The sequence below is a fragment of the Formica exsecta genome, unplaced genomic scaffold (assembly GCF_003651465.1).
Source record: "Formica exsecta isolate Colony F162 unplaced genomic scaffold, ASM365146v1 scaffold15, whole genome shotgun sequence".
Lineage (NCBI taxonomy): Eukaryota > Metazoa > Arthropoda > Insecta > Hymenoptera > Formicidae > Formica > Formica exsecta.
In genome coordinates, this window is record NW_021848825.1 from 286106 (window position 1) to 305420 (window position 19315).

At 35.3% G+C, this 19315-nt stretch overlaps 4 protein-coding genes across 8 annotated transcripts; 3 read left to right on the forward strand and 1 right to left on the reverse strand.

The window, feature by feature from the left end:
• The first annotated feature begins 742 nt into the window (after positions 1-742).
• LOC115232737 lies at positions 743-5416 on the forward strand. Its single transcript, XM_029802796.1, has 8 exons — positions 743-1010; positions 2143-2510; positions 2647-2766; positions 2832-2951; positions 3157-3415; positions 4623-4814; positions 4892-5040; positions 5115-5416. Exons 2-8 carry the CDS (start codon positions 2260-2262, stop codon positions 5245-5247), a joined length of 1224 nt encoding a protein of 407 aa, XP_029658656.1. The 5' UTR covers positions 743-1010; positions 2143-2259; the 3' UTR covers positions 5248-5416.
• Positions 5417-5553: 137 nt separating this feature from the next.
• LOC115232735 (acetyl-coenzyme A transporter 1) lies at positions 5554-9814 on the forward strand. Its single transcript, XM_029802794.1, has 8 exons — positions 5554-6217; positions 6761-7050; positions 7144-7298; positions 7392-7585; positions 7662-7846; positions 7944-8061; positions 8152-8367; positions 8471-9814. The coding sequence occupies exons 1-8, from the start codon at positions 6011-6013 to the stop codon at positions 8648-8650; spliced, it is 1545 nt and encodes a 514-aa protein (XP_029658654.1). The 5' UTR covers positions 5554-6010; the 3' UTR covers positions 8651-9814.
• A 118-nt stretch (positions 9815-9932) lies between these two features.
• LOC115232779 (cationic amino acid transporter 4) lies at positions 9933-15007 on the reverse strand. 3 transcript variants are annotated; one of them, XM_029802874.1, is made up of 9 exons: positions 14858-15007; positions 14332-14481; positions 13661-13909; positions 13107-13445; positions 12666-12912; positions 11941-12337; positions 11530-11752; positions 11269-11442; positions 10951-11135 (listed from the first exon to the last, which is right to left on the reverse strand). In XM_029802874.1, the coding sequence occupies exons 2-9, from the start codon at positions 14471-14473 to the stop codon at positions 10951-10953; spliced, it is 1956 nt and encodes a 651-aa protein (XP_029658734.1). In that variant the 5' UTR covers positions 14474-14481; positions 14858-15007. The 3 variants fall into 3 exon arrangements, with proteins under 3 accessions (XP_029658736.1, XP_029658735.1, XP_029658734.1); XM_029802876.1 differs by lacking the exon at positions 14858-15007 and having other exon boundaries at positions 9933-11135; positions 11269-11430; positions 14332-14473; XM_029802875.1 differs by lacking the exon at positions 14858-15007 and having other exon boundaries at positions 9933-11135; positions 14332-14473.
• Positions 15008-15549: 542 nt separating this feature from the next.
• LOC115232781 (armadillo repeat-containing protein 1-like) lies at positions 15550-19021 on the forward strand. Of its 3 annotated transcripts, none has more exons than XM_029802879.1 (5): positions 15550-16037; positions 16242-16395; positions 16481-16816; positions 16932-17141; positions 17521-19021. In XM_029802879.1, exons 2-5 carry the CDS (start codon positions 16285-16287, stop codon positions 17686-17688), a joined length of 825 nt encoding a protein of 274 aa, XP_029658739.1. In that variant the 5' UTR covers positions 15550-16037; positions 16242-16284; the 3' UTR covers positions 17689-19021. The 3 variants fall into 3 exon arrangements, with proteins under 3 accessions (XP_029658739.1, XP_029658738.1, XP_029658737.1); XM_029802878.1 differs by having other exon boundaries at positions 15552-16037; positions 16133-16395; XM_029802877.1 differs by having other exon boundaries at positions 15552-16395.
• Positions 19022-19315: the final 294 nt, after the last annotated feature.

Below are 19315 nucleotides of genomic sequence, written 5' to 3' on the forward strand. Positions count from 1 at the left end.
TATAGATATAAATTCTATAAGATAAACAAATGTATATATGTGATTGAGATATGTATGATTCGGACATGTGAAAGAATTTCTCCATGCTTTCGCCGATCTTCGTCGCTCGTCTCTCGCGCACGGAATGGTTGGCGCGAGACTGATTCGGATATTCAGACTTCTGTACGATCTCGTTGGTACAGCAGCATCTCATGGACCGACGCATGCGTGGGCGTCAGTTCCCATGGAAACCCGGGTATGCAAGGCACCGCGTGTGAATGCGTATTGATTACTTTGCTCTCGCTCCATCCCGCGGTCTCTCGTATCTTCTACAGGCCACCCCGGTATCTCCCTCCCTTCCTCCCTCTTTCTCTATTCCTGTCCTGTTTCCACACCCGAGAATTACCTTCGTCCTAAGCGTGGCAGCCTCCCCCTCTATTTTTTAAATTAGCTCCCTAATGTCTCGTTCCCAGCATCCTCGGAACGAAATCGGTTTTCCTCTTTCATTGCGATCCATCGATCCTCACGGGGGTCCTCGTCGGTTTTGCTTAAATTAATGCCCGCGTCTCTCGTATCGGCTCTTGCGGTTGATTGAATACACATACTCAGCATAATCAAACTGTAATACATACGCTTTCCTTTCATGCTTGAAGTAACGCGTGTAAAAGATTAATGAAACGTGTCTCTAGTGCTTCGAATTTTCTAAACATCTTTTAGCTAACTGGTATAATTAGCTAAAAAATTATTCAAGTTAACAAAAATTGACTTAGCGTTGTAGTAATATTGAGATAAAGAAAAAGCAACAGCCTCGACTATCATTATTTTACAAGGCTAATTAGTGCGTCAAAGTTCCGACACGAGTCCTTTCTTGTTGTTAGAAATTTTGTAGTTTAATGTAATAAGGACTCGTGGATGCGGTGTGTATCCGCGTAATTTCGGTTGTTCGTCACACTGACGGACATCCAGACGGAACAAATTGTCCTGTTCACATTTCGTAATGGCGAAATCCATTAAGGGAAACAAAGCACACGGTAGGAAATTAGCAATCGCCAATTCGGCGAAACTTTCCAAGTCTGGCTATCATTCCTTCATTGACTCATTTTCAAGTAATCAGTGGATCAAATGTCTTGTTGTACGAACTGTTTTAAATCTCTCTCACTGTAAATCGGGGAGATTGAAAAAAAAAATAAAATAAAATCTTACGTTTGCTTGAATTTTCACCGACAAACTTTCATGGTGTGGAAAGACCGAAGACCGTAACGAAAGGGAAAGCGGAAAAAAAAAATGAAAGTTATAGTGCTCGAGGTTTGTGTGATTTTCCTCGTGAAAATAGCGTTAATTAGACATTAATTATAGAAGAGAAAGTTGGTTGAATTTAATGGATTCCTTAAAGGGAGAAAACGAAATACAGATCATAATGACGCGAGGTTGGTAGGATCTATTGGCATGATCTCGTCTCGTGATTTTTGTCAAATTTCGTAAGCAAATAACGAAAACAATAACATGAGAAATCTTAATTAATGCGCTAGCGTGACGATTCTTGACTCACTCGTGACACTTTTATTTTCGCTAGCGCTCTGTGCTCCTTGACGTTTGGTCACACTTTGTAGCTTCAGGGACGCAACCAGTGTCATATTATTCCGTATGAAAATTATACAGTTTGCAATAGTTCTCGTAGAATATTTATAACACAAAAATAAGAATAGAAGAAATATCAAATCATTAGGAAAGAATGAATATCTCTTATTGTATCTATTACTGCATGTTCACCATTTTTATTTTCAAATCATTAAAAAATATCTGTAAGATTCACGTTTTGTTTAAACGGAAACTAGATATTGAATAACTAAAAAGCATAAAAATATTTGCAGGCATAAATAAAATTTGCAAAAATATTAGATTCTTGTAATAAAGCTTTAAAGTAAAGCCTTTTGTTGCTTTCTTTGCAACTACAATAACAAGCTTATCATAATTAGAAAAAAATACGGAGAAATGAGCATCAGAATCGATAACTTTTATTACTGCTTCCTTGCATTTTATCGCAGAAAAATTCCACATTCGTCCCTGAAGGGTGAATTTATGATAGTATCCCATGCATGACCGCTATATAAATAGGTGAAACTTGGAAAATTAGAGAGTTACTTTTGTGTCATCTCGTTGAAGCGAACGCTCGCCGAACTTTTTATGATTCTTGGAGAATTATCTGCGTACCCGATACTTTATATTCGGAAGCTTGAGAAGAAAACGCATTAAATATTCGCATTTTTATTTATCACGACAATGACGCACGTTCTAATTCTTTTCATCACTCTCGGTGTTTATTGTGCACTGGCGGAGAAAAGTGAATTCCCGGTGACAACTGAACTTTCAAAGAAATACTCTGCAGATTCCGAGGACAAACTTCTCGAAAATATCATTCGCGCGAAAAACTCATCGCAGCTTATCCTAGATAATAACAGCGAGGAAGAGAAGAAAACAGACAAGAAACCAAGAACTGTCATACATCGCGACTCGAATCTCGACAGAGATAAGTCAACATCTCCGAATTGATCGTAGCTTTTCCTCCCCTTTAAATCTTAAACTCTCGAAACGTGACAGCTAAGTTAATAACGATTTTTTGTCAACAATTCTAATTATATATGGAACATTTTTACTTGCAAATTCCAGCTGTTGCGGCCGTAGATACAGTATCAGCGAATCTACTCGACCGGATTACAATTACAACAAGATCCCTTTGGATATCGGACGTTATCCTTCTCAATATAACGAGCGAAATCCTGTTGACAGGTAGTGATGTGTTGATTATTTTTTCTATGTACATAAAAATTTTAGAACGCAAAGTTTCTTTCCAGATACGGATGGCAGATACAAAATCGACCCTCAAGTTCCACCGGAAACGGCGGTAGACCCGGAGGAGGAGGAGGAGGAGGAGGCGGAAGCGGAAGCTACGCAGGAAGTCAGTCAGGAGACAGGTAAATTTTCTCAACTTTCTCTTACCGTAAACTTTTCGCAAATCTCCGTCGCGTTTCCGCGAATTTTACGAAGCACTTTCGGCATTAATTAAAAAAAAATTTAATTTTTCTTGACGGCGTGTCGAAAGATTTAAAGAATTCGTAAAGAAAAATATGTAAAATTTTGATAAATTAAAGACATTCTGATTGACGCTTGATGAAAAAGGTATCCATCGCGTCCAGTGTACGGAAGTGAAAGTGCTAACAGACCCAGCACTTTGGGATACGGTTCTGGAAATTCTGGAGGATATGGTTATGGCGTTAGCAGTCATGGGGGCTATAACAGGCCGTCTGGATACGGAGGTTTGAACGGCGGCTATGGTGTTTCGGGAACATTGGCGGACGGTGACGAATTCGGTCCTGGCGACTCGGCTTATCCGGATGAAAATGTGCCGCAGCATCCCGGAAATCTTCACGCGCAAAAGGTACATATATTTCGAGGAACATGAATTTTATTACCTATATATAGAGGAAGCGAAAACGAGAAAAGGTCGAAAACAATTTTAAGAAATTTCCCAATAACAGATATCTAAAGTTTTTTGAAACCCCCTTTTAAAAAAGGCAAGTTAAATCGATACTTGAATTTATCGAAATCCTCTCGAAAGTCTCCAAGTTTATTGTTTCTTTTCTTTGATGCCCATTGGCTCTTTTGCTGTGACCAATTGTCATCATATAATTTTATTTTTCACGAAAAATGGCAATTCACTTTGATAAATATCCGTCATTTCCATACTTACGGATCGTTAATAACAAGAATTAATTTGTTGATCAATTTTTTTTTTTTATTTCGCGATAAACTATTAGCGGCACACTGAAAACTGGCGCATTAATATGCGCTCATCAAATATACGCTATCGAATGCTCATTAAATATGAACCATTTGACGACTCGTGACAATGCTTTTACAGTCACGAATCGTTCGGGTGTACTTAGCTTTCCCTTCAGGATAAACCCTTCAGGTACTAAGCCCTTCCACCAACGTCAAGGTGTACTCCCGTTGGAAGGGTTATATCATATTATTTTTTAATATAATATATAAAATTTGTAATTTATTTTATAAGTGACAGATTATATGTATATTGTGCATTTTAACATAAGTGAATAAATATACAAGTTAAAATTAAAGATAAATATTCTCGGATTATAATATATGTACAAATTCGAGAATATAATTAGAATTGTCGACTATGTTTACATGATTAACATTTTAATGGAATAAATCTCGCGATAAATAATATTTTATATACCAAAGAGAAAATGAATGTTCAATATGTCGTGTAAAGTAAATTAATTCATTACCGCCACGACATATTTAAGCAATATAAAATAAATTCAAATTAACTAAATATTAAAAATTTCGAAATTAAAAATATTTACAGATTTACAGAAGGAACAACTAAAATCACCAATTACTTTCAATGAACTGAACGTAAATCTGTTAGAATCTGTAATACTGATCAACAAGTAAAATTTTATCTAGTATCTATTGTAAGCATCTTATCATTTAACAGTAATAAGCATACTTTGTCCGATACTAGGAACATCCGGTGCCATAAACATTTTTTTCCTCTATATTTTAAATCGATCGAGAGATTTGCAAATGAAATATTATGATTATGTTTATCTGTTAAGGCCGTAGCGTTAAAGGCTCTAGCTGGTGTTGCATTGATCGGAGCAGCAGCGGCGTTAGCTTCAAATCCGGTTCTCCTACCAATTGGCATCGTAGGCGGAAGGAGGAAAAGATCGGAAACTTTCTTGGAGGAAGCGCAAAACGGCTACCAAATGGATTACATTTTGAACATGTTGAAGAAAAATTTAGTCAAGGTATTCAAATATACCACGACGTAATTTTTCTGCGCTAGAACTTGAACAAAAACGTTAATTTTTTCTTTAACGAACAGATACAAAAAGACGGCTCGACCAACAGATTGATCGTTTCCCCGAGATGCGTCGCCAGGTTGACTTGCGAAATCCAGAAGGATTATCTGTCCGATCTCGACAAGGACGTCGAAATCTTGAATGCTAATCGGAAATATCATCTTACCAATCTGTATATATCTTTCTCATCGTTTAAGTTACTTCGCAACGTCATATTAATCGCCTAATCAATTGAAATTTTTGCAGAATACGAAACAACGTGCTTAATGTCTCTTCCGTGAGCTCAAACGTGAAGGATTTAATCAATCTGGCAATCGGCGTCGCGACGGAAAATAGAAGTTGCAATATGTTTGCTTGTAACTACGTAAGGAAAGCTTGAATAATTTTTTTTTTTTTAAATATTTCAACCATATAATTATATCACACTTATCCAATACTATTTGATAAAAAAAGAATTCATGTACGCATAAATAAAGTCTCCTTGTACAATAGTAGTATAAATTGAGAAAATTGTGAGTCGATTTGAAATTCCCTCCAGAAATATCGCCGTCTCGTCGATCGTACGCGAGATGACGCTCCGATGCTCCCTCCATATAATTTTCGTACATCCCCCATCTATGTATACAAGTAGCCGCGCGCACGTGACGTTGCGAGAAAAAAAAACAAGAATAAAACTGACGTGTCCTAATAATCAACAACGTGGCAACGCGACAGTGCATCCATTTATGTCCGCGCGTCATTTTCACGCGAGCAATTTCTTTCTCGCGCGTCGCGATGTCAACGTGTTAGAAAAAGGAGGGAAAAAAGAAACCGAGTCACGAATTCAACAGCGATTCCAGCGTTTGTCCGGCGCGGACCAGGAGCAAAGGTTATGTTCGCGATGATCGCGTAAGTGATGACACTTCGACCGGCATAAATCATTCGTTTTTATTCTCCACCGTCATCATCGAGAATTTAGAATCGAGTAGAGTGCGTGCGCTCGTTCGCGATATGCGGTGACGAGCGGCGGATTTCTAACCTAACAAGTCCGGGGGGACGATCTTGAACGCGATCGGCGGTAACCTTGAACGTCAACGTCAACGCGAGTAAACGTGGCGCGAGTGAATATTGTTGACTGATCCGAGATTAGGTGAAGAACGAAGATGAAGAGAAAATTGGACAAGGAGAATAGCGTCGCTGAAGATGGTATCGTCGACGGGTATAGTATTCAGGAACCCTCCGATTTGCGAGGTGACGAGAAGAACATCGCGATACTGTTCTTCTTGTACTTGCTGCAGGGCATCCCGTTGGGATTATGTGGCTCGATTCCCATGCTATTGCAGAACAGAGGGGTTTCTTATCGGCAACAGGTAGGATAAAAACTCTATTGTCGTCGAATATATATAGGTTCAATATATACATGATTATTAAATTGGCAATATGGTTAAGAACGATGTCTGATTGATGTATAAGCTTCTTAAAAACCAAACTAATCAATTCCGCTTCTTGTAAATTTTTTTATTTGGTACCAGAATTTGTTATATGATTATTATATGATTTTTTATATGATTATTATTATATATTTTTATAGGATTTTTTATATGCTTAGTTTTCTGATACTAAAAATAAGAAACAGTTGATCACACAGTTTAGCTTCTCAGAGACTTAAATTCGCATAGTCACATATTCTTGAATAATCATATGTCAGCAATTATGTTTTATAAGACACAAGTCTAATACATATAGAATATGTATCTTTCAATATATACAGAGTCACCCTAAAATATTTGACCAAACTTGAACGACTATATGTCTCTTTTTTCACGTGCGATTTTCATATAAGAACATTGAATTAACAATCGCACAGTAAATTTAAATAAAAAAATAATTTATCGTATTTTTTGTTGACATAGGCAGAATTTAGTTTCGTGCAATGGCCGTTCTCGTTGAAGCTCTTTTGGGCACCCATAGTAGATTCCATTTTCTCCCAAAAGTTCGGACGAAGGAAAACATGGTTGATCCCTACCCAGTACCTAATGGGTATGTTTATGCTCCTTCTGTCGAATTACGTCGAACACTGGCTTGGCAAAGAACACGAGAAGCCCAATATCGAAATGCTGACCGCGTTATTCTTCTCGTTGAACGTACTTGCCGCGACTCAGGACATTGTAGTTGACGGATGGGCGCTTACGATGCTTAAAAGGTATTCTTGCAAAAAATATAATCCAGTTTCGTATACGCGTGCAGTATTTTTTTTTTTGCGAGATCTGCTTAATTAGTTGATTCGCTCATTAAGGTGCAACGTCGGATATGCGTCCACTTGTAACAGCGTCGGCCAAACGGCGGGATATTTCATCGGCTATGTGTTGTTCATTTCGTTGGAATCTGCCGAATTTTGCAATAATTATTTAAGATCAGTCCCTTCCGACGTGGGCATGCTAACTCTACCTGGTAAGAAGAGTCTAGCTATTAACGGAATTATTTTTATATCTTTATAGACGTACCTATATATAGGGTCTCTCTAATATATTATTATATTTGTAGGATTTTTGTACTTTTGGGGCTGGGCGTTTCTCGTTATGACAACGTTTATCGCGTTATTCAAACACGAAAATAAAGGCAGAATATCCAAAGGCGAAGAGCTAAATATGGATATTAAGCATGCGTACAAGCTATTGTGGGATATAGTTAAATTACCAGCCATAAAGACCACGATTATATTTCTCTTGACTGCAAAGGTTCGATACTGAAAATTATAATTCAATTGCGCTGGGTGTGACATAGAGAGTTGATTTCATTCATTACGTTTTGTAGATCGGATTTTCGGCATGCGACGCTGTGACTGGTTTGAAGCTTATAGAAGCCGGCATTCCCAAGGAAAAATTCGCTTTTATGGCCGTGCCGATGATACCACTGCAAATAATTTTACCATTAGTAATCTCGAAATATACTGCTGGGCCAAGACCTATGGACGTTTATATGAAAGCTATGCCTTACAGGTAATTAATGTGTCATTCATGTTTATATGATGATGATGGATTATCAAGTTTTTTTATCGGGTAATTTATAAAACGGACTTGTATATATATGACACAGGTTGGCTTTCGGCTTAATAGCAGCTTGTTTGGTATGGATTACACCGTTCATTGTAATCAACGGATACGTTCCAGCTTATTATTTCGTCGTATTGATAGGTCTCTATTTCATACATCAGGTAAATATTAATAGACGGAGTGTGTCTTCTTTCTAAACACGAAGTGTATGATTCGCATTTAATTATTTTTCTTTACACAATTTTTTTTAGATTTCTGCAAGTAGTATGTTCGTGGCGTCCATGGCTTTTTTCGCGAAGGTCAGCGACCCGGCTGTTGGTGGCACTTACATGACATTGCTCAATACTTTATGTAATCTCGGTGGAAATTGGCCCGCCACGGCCGCGCTTTGGTTCGTCGATCCCTTAACATTTAGGCAATGCAGTACCGATTATACAAACGATTGTAGCACAATTACAGAGAGAGAGGTTGGTCGCGCAGCATTTTGCCTTTTTTTCTTATCGTAATTCACAATTATACCTTAAGATTATCATAATTTATATAATATATACATATATATTACATTTTCAGCTCTGTGTGAATACTAATAACGGTGTTTGCGTCATGCAGCTCGATGGTTATTACATAGAGAGCATTCTCTGCTTAATCATAGGCTTTTCCTGGCTTAGGTGGGGTCGTAGAAAAATTAATATACTACAGGCGAAACCGATGTCCGCTTGGAAAATCGTATTTACTCGAAATAATAGGTAACATATCAGCACAATGTTATAGACCCGTTTAACATTGATACCTGTAAAATTATTAGATAATTTTTTATATGATGAGTTGACGCAATATTCGGTGTATCCATCGGGGATCGAATTCGGTTAGTAAATAAATTGAAAACACTGAGAGTTTTACGCCCACAAAAAGCTAACATAAGATGCATGAAGTCCAGCCTAAAAGTCAAAAGTCGCATTGATCCATAACAACTTCGTGAACACACTATATATCTACCTATATATAGAACGTGTGCATGCATAATTTCCTGCACGTTTATCAAGTGTTCCAGTTTTGTAAATGTGCATGAGGTGAATCGATAACGATTTGCCTCAGAAAACAATATGTTATCTATTATAGAATATATCTATGTACAGAATATATAGACTTTACAGGAGAAGAAAACAAAATACTATAATCTTAAACGAATATTCCATGTCTAATAAAATGATCTCTATTTGGTTGTCATCCTTATTTCCTTGATTTAATGACATATAATCATACATACATACATACATATATATATATATATATATATATATATATATATATATATTTATTTGTCAACTAACTGCCGAGTAAAATACATTACGAGAGAAACATAATGTTTAACAATATTTTTTACATAGCGTTATTATATATCATTTAGATGTAAATATAATTAAAAATATTTTATGTACGCGCATAAAAATTAATAAATATTTAATGCAGGATGTGTTAACAAAAGTCTTTTGTATAAAAGAAAATCGAAACTGGTATGTGTTTTATTTGATAGCTCTTTTATATACCTTCCTGATGCAAATGCAATCGTTTAGATGGGAAATAAACGCGATCGCAGTCATGAAAATGATTTATCAGGTATGAAAATGAGTTAAACAGATATAGAGTCACAAACTTTACTGAGCTTTAGATATTATTGTAGATAGACATAAATTATTTGCGTGGGTATCGTGACGGTCAATGTGTCGCGCAAGAACAATGTTGTACACTATTATAATAAGGATCAATCGCACGAATGTATTATGTCACTGAGATAAATTTAACTTTTGATCGCACATTTAATTTATTATATATTTGTAAGGATTTATATTCTCACATATTTTCATTAATTAATGAAATAGCTGCAGAATTAAAACGATGCTTATTAAAAATATGCTTTTGTAGATAAATAAATGAATTTTTAACCATCTGTTTTGTTTAAAATCCGTCCACGTATCTTAAAAGAAACATTATAATTAATAATAATTAAAATTGCAGGAAACTTGCACGTTGCATTGTTCTAAACTATATTTATCATTTACTATTACATTAGAAGGAGATATATATTGTTTATTGAGTCTTAATATAATTATAATGACAGAATAGTGTGATCATTCTCATGACAACGAAAGAGAAGGAAAGGAAGACAAGGAAAGAGAATATTTCATTCTATATAATCAATCATACTATCATCATACTTATCAATACTTACACTAATAGAATTGCGCGGAATAAAAAAAACGACGATTTCTCATCGATGAGAACTAAAAACATGTTTGTAATATAAAATATATATGAGTTTTTGTCTAATAATAAATTAAGTTTTTCTTTGTCAAGTATTATACACCACGCAGTGTGTTTGTAAAATATGGTTAATGTTAAAAAAACAAAATACAAAAAATAAAATCGATTAATCGTATGTATATGACAACGAACATATCTAGAAAAAGAGAACGTGCGTGTGACAACAATATTTCTTGAGCCTGTTAAAAAACACTATCATCAACAATTCTCAAAATTATACAAATCACTCTCGTAATTAATCGGACTAGATGAGGCTAAGTATACGAAAAATATAGTTATTTGTACTTGACAAAACTTTCGAGAAGAGTTGTACGAGTCCGTATGCCTTTTGCAAGATTGATATTTACAAAATATATATTTAACATTTAAACTTTCAATTTCAAACAAATTTTTGTGTGCAAAGTGGAGCCGCCGAAATACAAAGAAAGGTGCCAAATAAACGGAATAATAGAAAATAGATTCTATATATAAGACAAAATAAATTGTGACATTTAAATAGCAGAGTATTAATTGTGCGCTAATTATATTAAAGTTAATTATAAACTGTTGAAGATTGAACAATATCTTTTTTTGTATTTCGTTGCATTAATCTGCATTGTGCTTCGTTGTCGGCAGCTGAAACTTTGCTCCGGTATTAAAATTTGTACGATTTTCGCGATTTCAATGGCGAAATGGCGAAAGAATTGCATAAGGAAAACATAGTGTTGATTAAAATATATAACTTATCTTTAGTGAACAAGTTCCTTGTCGTCCAAAATAGGGGCTTTGTCGCTTTTCGGGCTAACTCGCAACGTCGATCCCCACTTTGTACCTTTTTCGGCTTCTGAGGTAGCCATCAAGATGGAATATGAGTTCGGGATAGTGGTTGCTTCTTTACTGTAATGGATGCCGTACAGGAAGTAAATCATCATTCCTGAAAAAGAGTCGAAAAGAGAAGCTGAATTAAAAATTGGAATTAATTCAAATTTAATATGTTCAATTTCAACATTTTAAATTTATATATCATCATATCCTCATACCAATAATATTATTAATAATTAACTTACCGACCGTCATCCATACAAAAAACCGTAGCCATGTCATTGAAGACAAGTGCATTATCAGACCCATATTGAAGAGGATGCTTAGCGCTGGTATGAAAGGTACCAGCGGTACCCGAAACTTTCCACTGGGCGGATTTTGTCTATGAGCATTAATCACGAAAAGACCTAAGAATAAATCTGGGATAAATAAGTATAATCAAGGTCAATGGAAACAAGTGACAATTGTATCATACCAAAATTGAAAGAAGTTTCAGATAAACTTACTCGCGATGGGTAGCGGGAGATAGATCCCCGCGGAAAGGTAATCGCTCTTTGTGAACGGAACTGTCGTTTCAAATGCTATTACTAGGAAAGTACCGAGGAAAGCACAGGTTATTGTGTAAATAAGTAGACAGGCGGTCATGATGTGTCTAGTATCATAATCCTCTAACCATTCTTCCATCCAGGCGTATCGTGGTTTGAATCTGCCAGCTCCTTCGCATAGTAACTATATGAACGATTTATTATGTAAAAATATATTTAAAAATTGCTCAGTGGATTGTTATTTTATATTAAGGTTTATACTTATAGAAATAAAATATAAATCTTATAAAGCAAAATATAAATTTATATCATATTTGATAGTATGAGTTACGATCGAAGCATCATATGTATTTTTAATAAAAACATACTCACTTCGGATTTGACGGATGCCATGCTGCTATAATTACTGGAATCCGCTTCTTCTGTGGGTGGCGAGGATAGACTGCTCGGCGTGCCGACGCTGCATTGATCAGACACCTGTTGCTCAGGCAGATATCTCAGCAGGATGACGCTAACTGCAACGATGGTATATGCGAGCAGAGTTCCGATCGACATAAACTCCACCAGATGTTGGAGATCAAACAGTAGAGCGATTAAGGCACTGAGTAGTCCACTTATGACGAGATTCCATATCGGCACTTGCGTTCGCTCGCTGATGCGGCCCAGAAAACCGAATAACAGACCGTCGTTTGCCATGGAGTACATTGTCCTCGGAAGAGAGAAAAGGGATCCGAAAAGGGTCGTTGTCATTCCGCAAAGAGCACCCATGCTAGATATGCAAAACCCAAAGATTAGTGTGTGTCTAAATTTTAATTAGAAAATAATTAAATTATTGTTTACTGTAAAATACTATTTTTTTTTTCTATAAAGATCTAGAATTGTAACTTTTGAAAAGAAAGAAGAATGCTCATGTGTTGGAACATAAATATTATAATATTTTCAATCCTTTGAATATTGCAATCAATTATAGAGTTGATACTATTAGATGTACGCTATAAAAATGATAAAAAAGAAAAACGATATAGCTAATATTTTCTTTTTTTCTAAAGTTTTATTAAAAAGTCAATAGAAAAAGAAATAGAATTTTAAATTTTTACCTTATCACATATTTAGCCCACGGGATACCTCGGGACGAAAAGGCTTCCGGAAGAGCCGCGATAGGATTGATCGCCCAATACGGTACGACCAGCGTCAGGGCGCCGCTAACCATCATGTATCCAATGGTGACTATCACCATAGAGAGTAACGTCGCCAGCGGAATGCTTCGCCCGGGATCGCGAGCTTCCTCTCCGGAAGTCGCGATCGAATCGAAGCCGACGTAAGCGTAGAAGCACGTTGCTGCGCCTGAAAAAAAAACAAAACATCAGAACTCAATATTTCCTCAATATAATTTCTCTACTGCGTTCTTACGAATAATTAGATAGTAGATGTAAGGTGTCCGTTTCATGCGATGCTCAGATTGATTGCAAAAATTTACTTATATTTTACGGTCGACACAGTTTTTGTTTATTCGAGCTATACGAATGAAGGATACTTGCCTGTGATGACGCCGCCGAAACCATATGGCAAAAGACCCCCGTTCTGACTGCTCCAGTTCGTGATATCTGCGTAATAAATCCCCAGAACGACGACCAGTCCCATCACCATGAGATTGATGATGGTCAAGAACGAATTTACCGTCGTTGAGAATTTCACCCCTAATCCCAAGAGCATAGCGTAAACCAGACATAATCCGCTGGCTAGAAAGTCCGGGACGGTACCTAGCGGCTCTCCCATGCTGTATCCACCCATCACCACGTCGCGGGTGTAATTGCCAATCACACCGCCGATCAACGAATCCACATATCCGCTCCAAGCCCTCGCTACAGATGCTGCGCCTAATCAATGATAGAGCTTTCTGTTAAGATTCTTAAAATCAAAAGTAGTAAAATAAATAGAATATAAAATTCTAATTTAATTTTGATAATAAATGTTTAATTCTAATAATAAATTTGACTTTTACTAATTACAGGTTTAATTTAATTTTCCTTTTCATTAAATTCCTATTAATAAATACTTCAGAAATCTCTCTATAAAGGAATAATTTTTTTACCAATCATATGCTCTAAGATGAGATTCCATCCCACGATGAAAGCCCAAAATTCGCCGACAGAGATGTACGTGTAAACGTATGCGCTACCTGCCTTTGGCACACGAGCGGCGAGCTCGGCGTAACAGAGTGCTGCTAAAACGGAAGCCAGACCAGCCACAAGGAAGCTGAAGATCACACCAGGTCCAGCCGTGTCACGCGCAACCGTTCCCGTCAGCACGTAAATTCCGGCACCGACCATGTGACCCACACCTGGAAGCGTATGCATAATTGAATAGAGTAATTAATATTGGTGTCTTTTGAATAGATTACATTAATTTTATTCAAGTCGCAAACATATCCGCGTGAGATAATTTTATTTTCTTTTTCACATATATAAGTTTTATTATTTTTATATATATTAATATTTAATGCAATCGTTGACTAACGCTCTGATACTCGAGGCTACTATTACGAATTGTTATGTTTACCACCATCGCAATAATGCGCGAATATAATAGCAAATTGCGTATCGCTCATATATGTCGCATATAAGTGCAATCAATTTTGTTGAAATAAGAGATACATCTTGTGTAAAAATAACATCTCATTTTTTTAATAAAGATTTTCTTTTCTTTTCAGCTACTTATTAAAATTGCAATTATATATAGACGACTTGAAAAAAATATATTTACCAAGCAATGTGATATCGAAGGTAGAAAGACATCTTTTCATTGGAGTTTCAAGCATGTCACCCTCCAACTTCTTCCGGCGATTCATCTTGTTGTACAAGCCGGACATAACGTGACCCAGGATCATCCTTCGAACCGATGGCATAATGGATCCTACGAAATTTCAATTTCCAGTTATCGACATGTGAGACAAATATCATCCCCTTTATTGGAGAAATAATAATTTATCGAATTTCGATTCATAAATTAATTGTTAATTGAATATATTTAAATTGCAGATGCGTGAAATCTCAATTGCATGATTGAACAAACTTATATAAATCTTTATATTATACGAGAATAAATAAAAATCAATATAAAACAACAATCATATGGTGCTCTATGGCATTCTGATATGAAATGTCATGACGATGACAAGTAGCGGCGAGCTCGTCGAATGTCACCCACGCTTCCGCCCCGTGGACGATCGATAGAAAACAATCCTGGAATATCTCAAGGACATGCCGAGATGTGTTGCAAATGTACTTACGGCGTAGTCGTCCAATTATATGGAAACGACGAAATTATACGTCGACTGTGTGCTACGACGCTTATACAATATCGCGGATGGACACTGAAGGAATCATATGCTATCTATACTATATAAAAGGAGCAAGTTGTAACGCGAATGCGCGATGGACGACCAATCGGGGATTGGCTTTTAAGTGTTAGAAAATAATATCGCTCTCTAGCGTTAATTATGGTTCTATGGATGTGGCAAACCAGAATTAAACAAGATAGTCTTTGAAGCTTTCTATTTTGTTCTGTCTTTTTATACGGATAATTTAAAAATTTGGCTGTCGAATACATTTTTTAATTTCTTATTTTTCATATTTTTTTCAGTTTTAATCTTAATTAAATTCTTATTACGTGTGATTAAAATGTTTTATAACGTTTTTGGCCAAATTAGGGAAATTCTGATTAGATTATATAATGCATGAAGAAAAATCAATTAACCGTCTAATATAAAAAATGTAGCATGCTTTATCAGTACACAGAACACGCGATATCGATTTTACTGCTAGTCTTCTCTCGGAGTACCGACTCAACCACCATAATGCGCGATCGCAACCGCTCTATATATATATATACATACATATATATATATATACACATATATGTGAGATACGTGATTGGTTGGTCTCTCTGTCTAGTCTGGATAGATTTTTAAGGCAAAAGACAGACCATTTACTGTGATCAGCTGACAGCTGACAACGATCAGCTGAAAACGAGCGCGTCTGTCGCACTGCGATCGATTCATCGCATCGCGTCGATTATCGTTGAAGAAAAATCGTCAGCGATTTTGAAGAAGCGATTTCGCGTTTCTTTCGCGCAAAGTGATAAGAAAAATAATATAATCCCGCATTTGCGTTATCGTGCGTGCGCGCGCACTTCGATATTGACGCGGTTGACGTTACATCCCATAGCCCTTTTGTTTACCATTGTAAGCATGCTTTTCGAGTCTATGTAGGCCAGGCGCCAGCTTCCTCCGTCCCTCCCTTCCCGGTGTCGATAAAAACGAGAGATACCGCCAACTCGCCTGAGAGCAATATGTCTTTCGATCGATTTTGATCAAATGCCAAATGCGTGAGATCCGAAGCGCTCTTTTATCGCGGTATGTTCTCACATCGGACAGAGTCAGACCTCGATGATTCTGTATAAAAAATAAGGTTAGGACGATTACATCTGTATACAACATTGCGACGTAATAACTTATATGTTGGAGAAAGCGGCGAATTTCTCGTCTCGTTATTTTTCTCCTTAGACATGAATACAGTTCTCGATGAGGATTCGTCCTAGAATCCTGTTGGCCATTCTCGCGAATTGTATAGGAGTTATATCGAGTAAATTGCAATAAAAATCTAATTGTACAGAAATTTCAAACGCGTTTAATGTCAACGTAACATTTGGGAGACGATGGACGGAGAAGATTCCGTAGACGTGGTGGACCCGCAGGAGCTGCAGGAGACTCTTCAGACATATAGAAAACTTGCGGACGATTTTGTGAACCATGACACAATCTTGAAGGTGAGTTCTCTAGGTCTTTGTAAAATTTCTGTACAAAACATATGTTATAATTTCTCTCATTATTATAATTATTTATGTATTGCAGGATAAAACGGTCTTATCATACATAGCGTATGTCTTAGAGGTACCTGATGTAGATGTGGTTACTTTAGCCTTAGATATTCTGGAGATATTTGTCAAGAATGTAGACAATTATATACACATAACATCTACTTTTGGTGTGCGTGAATCTTTAGAAGCAATTATAAACAAGTACAGTCTGACTGAACCAAAGTTAGCCAATCGAGCACAATACATTAAGGATGACATAGAACGCATGAAACCTCCTATATATAACTTACGTAGTCGTTGTAGGCGAGTTATAGAACCTAAAAAATTGAAGACTCATGTAATAGTTTTACATGTACAAGGTCTATTACCTGTAAGTACTGATTTATCAAGTTACAGCTTGTTAATATAAAGTTTGAAAAAAAGTTATATATACTGAATATAATTATATGTATTAAGCTATAATGGTGGCAAACAATTAATTACAGGAAACTCGATCTGAGTTGGAAGGGATATTAATAAGAATCGAAGGTCTCATTTCGCTTGTTGTTGACGTAGAGCATCAGCGTGTAACTATGCGTACCTTGAATTTTGTCACTGCGAAACAAATTGCAGAAGCAATTGACAAAAATACAGACAATATGGAAGCAAGATTGGTGACAAGAAATAAATTTAATCAAGAGTTTCTTGTAAAGCTGGTAAGAATTATTGTAATTTCTTCTGATTTGCAATTTACTTTTTCTTTATGACAAACAGACTCTTTTCTACTCACTTTAGTATAATTTGTATTCATTAAACTATAAATAACTCTGATCTGATTCAGAAGAAACGAATTGAGAAAAGTACACTATTTTATGAAAAATGGAGGAACAGAATAATATAGATATATAAATTTAAAAAAAGTGGCTTAAAATAGAATAATCAAAATGTGTTTTAAGAAAACAAGTTAAATGTTTCATGTCAAATAACTTAAAGAATAGATTCAAGACCATAAATTCAAAAAATAACCAATTAATTCATACATATACATACATGTACATGCGTTTCAAAATAATTATGAATATGATAAACTTACAGATACAAACAGATAATAGTGATGGTGAAGAAATGCCTGACTATTTACCTGAAGAGGAAGAAGAAGATGATAAGGAAGGAGTTGTGTCGTTATTTACCGGTTTAAAACAAAGCGCTTCATCTCTATATAAATCTACTACTGAATTTCTAAGTAATTCATTTTATTGGTAAAATTTGTAATTATAATGAAAATTGTTGTATAATTTGTGATTGTTTTAATTATAATTTTATTTATTTGAAATCTCGTTTATCTGTCCTTTTAAAAGAGGGCCAGAAACAATTCATGCATATTGATAATATATATTATCCCAATAGATATAGATATCTCCTTAATAGACATTAAGGAGAAAGACTACATAATTTTTAGTAATAATCGTGACTATAATTGATTATAATCATTTGAGAATCTCATATTCTTATCAGCACATTTATGCTTGATAATGATCATAGAGAGTCGATAAGAAATTAATCGGTTTTTACGGTATAATAAATAATGCCTTTCTTTCCCCCTGCACTCTTAGTAGAAAATTAATATATACAGATTTCTAAGTCTTTACATCTATATTCGTAAAAAAAGGGGGTATGCTCTATATATATTTGTATATAGAGTTAACTTTTTATCTTTTCTATTTTAGCAGTCTTGCATATTCCATCTTGCGTTAACTGATTTAGTATCAGTAAAAATAAATTATGTATATATACATAAATCATATTATGTTGCACGATCAGAGCAATATTTTTCAGCACATTCTAATATTAATATAAGCATGTAAGTAAATTCCAATATGCACTATATGTACTAAAAATTTTATTATTTAAGTAAACAAGATCTCATAAGTGAGTTCATTGTAAAAGCTTGTAATATAAAATATCAAATTAGATGTGAAATTTAAATATATGTGACATGACATTCAAGTCGCAATAGTACAGTTCTTGCAATCAGATAAAACTAAAATGAGTTCTAATACTCGATTTTACAATAAATGTTATCAATGTCAACTGACTGTTTTTATTTACAAATTGCTTCTATTTATGAAAATTGCGCTGTTTACAAAACTAATAAATGACTACTTTTAACTACTTGTCGAAATTTACGCATTTATATCAAATATATATTGTATTTATATCGGATTAGTATAAAGAGAATGAAGTATATAGAGATGAAACGTCCTGTAAATCAACTTTATTTTATGTATAACACAAATTTTGTGTATTGCTTCTATTATTATATAATAATAGAACTCGTCAGTTTTAGCTGCCACTGCACGAAAAGGAACAATTTATGCAACTACTCGCATAATGTATGAGATGTGGATACAATATATATGATTACTACAAAGTACATCTCTCTAATAATACGCCTTAGAAATTATTTTGTTTAAATGAGCACATCCAAATTGTTATTCTATCTTATTTTTAATTTGCTAAAATTTCGGTGTTGTATTGTCTATATATTTACAGATGTATATAATTGTCATTAAGGCAATTTGAGTTTCAAAGCAGGTACAATAGATGGATGCAAAACATCATTCTTTTCGATAATTGAGTAAACGCAACAGTTTGTGGGTACGTGCATGTGAGAGATATAGCTTACAATAATTATTAGTACCGGTAATATATTCGCGGAATAAGAGTATGAAGTTTCCGCGTGCAGTCCAGCGCTATTGTGTGTCGAGCTTCGTTTTGAAACTCTCGTAATCTGCACCACGTTTGACTATCTCGCGCGCAATACAACTCGCATCGTAAACTATACATAAATGCTTAAAGTCTGAAATCAATAAGTACATAGTCTCTATAA

Bases quoted from the DNA above. Each gene is read 5' to 3' on its own strand.
- LOC115232779 (XM_029802875.1), bottom strand. From the start codon at position 14,473: ATGCCATCGGTTCGAAGGATGATCCTGGGTCACGTTATGTCCGGCTTG. The intron at 11,753-11,940 runs GTGAGTATGTTT...TCGTTCATATAG, and splicing joins TGGCATCCGTCAAATCCGAA to TTACTATGCGAAGGAGCTGG. The intron at 11,136-11,268 runs GTAAGTTAATTA...ACTCTTTTTCAG, and splicing joins TTTTGTATGGATGACGGTCG to GAATGATGATTTACTTCCTG.
- LOC115232737 (XM_029802796.1), top strand. From the start codon at position 2,260: ATGACGCACGTTCTAATTCTTTTCATCACTCTCGGTGTTTATTGTGCA. The intron at 2,511-2,646 runs GTCAACATCTCC...TGCAAATTCCAG, and splicing joins TCGAATCTCGACAGAGATAA to CTGTTGCGGCCGTAGATACA. The intron at 2,952-3,156 runs GTAAATTTTCTC...TTGATGAAAAAG, and splicing joins GGAAGTCAGTCAGGAGACAG to GTATCCATCGCGTCCAGTGT.
- LOC115232735 (XM_029802794.1), top strand. From the start codon at position 6,011: ATGAAGAGAAAATTGGACAAGGAGAATAGCGTCGCTGAAGATGGTATC. The intron at 7,299-7,391 runs GTAAGAAGAGTC...TTATATTTGTAG, and splicing joins GGGCATGCTAACTCTACCTG to GATTTTTGTACTTTTGGGGC. The intron at 7,847-7,943 runs GTAATTAATGTG...TATATGACACAG, and splicing joins ATGAAAGCTATGCCTTACAG to GTTGGCTTTCGGCTTAATAG.
- LOC115232781 (XM_029802879.1), top strand. From the start codon at position 16,285: ATGGACGGAGAAGATTCCGTAGACGTGGTGGACCCGCAGGAGCTGCAG. The intron at 16,396-16,480 runs GTGAGTTCTCTA...TATGTATTGCAG, and splicing joins ACCATGACACAATCTTGAAG to GATAAAACGGTCTTATCATA. The intron at 16,817-16,931 runs GTAAGTACTGAT...AATTAATTACAG, and splicing joins ATGTACAAGGTCTATTACCT to GAAACTCGATCTGAGTTGGA.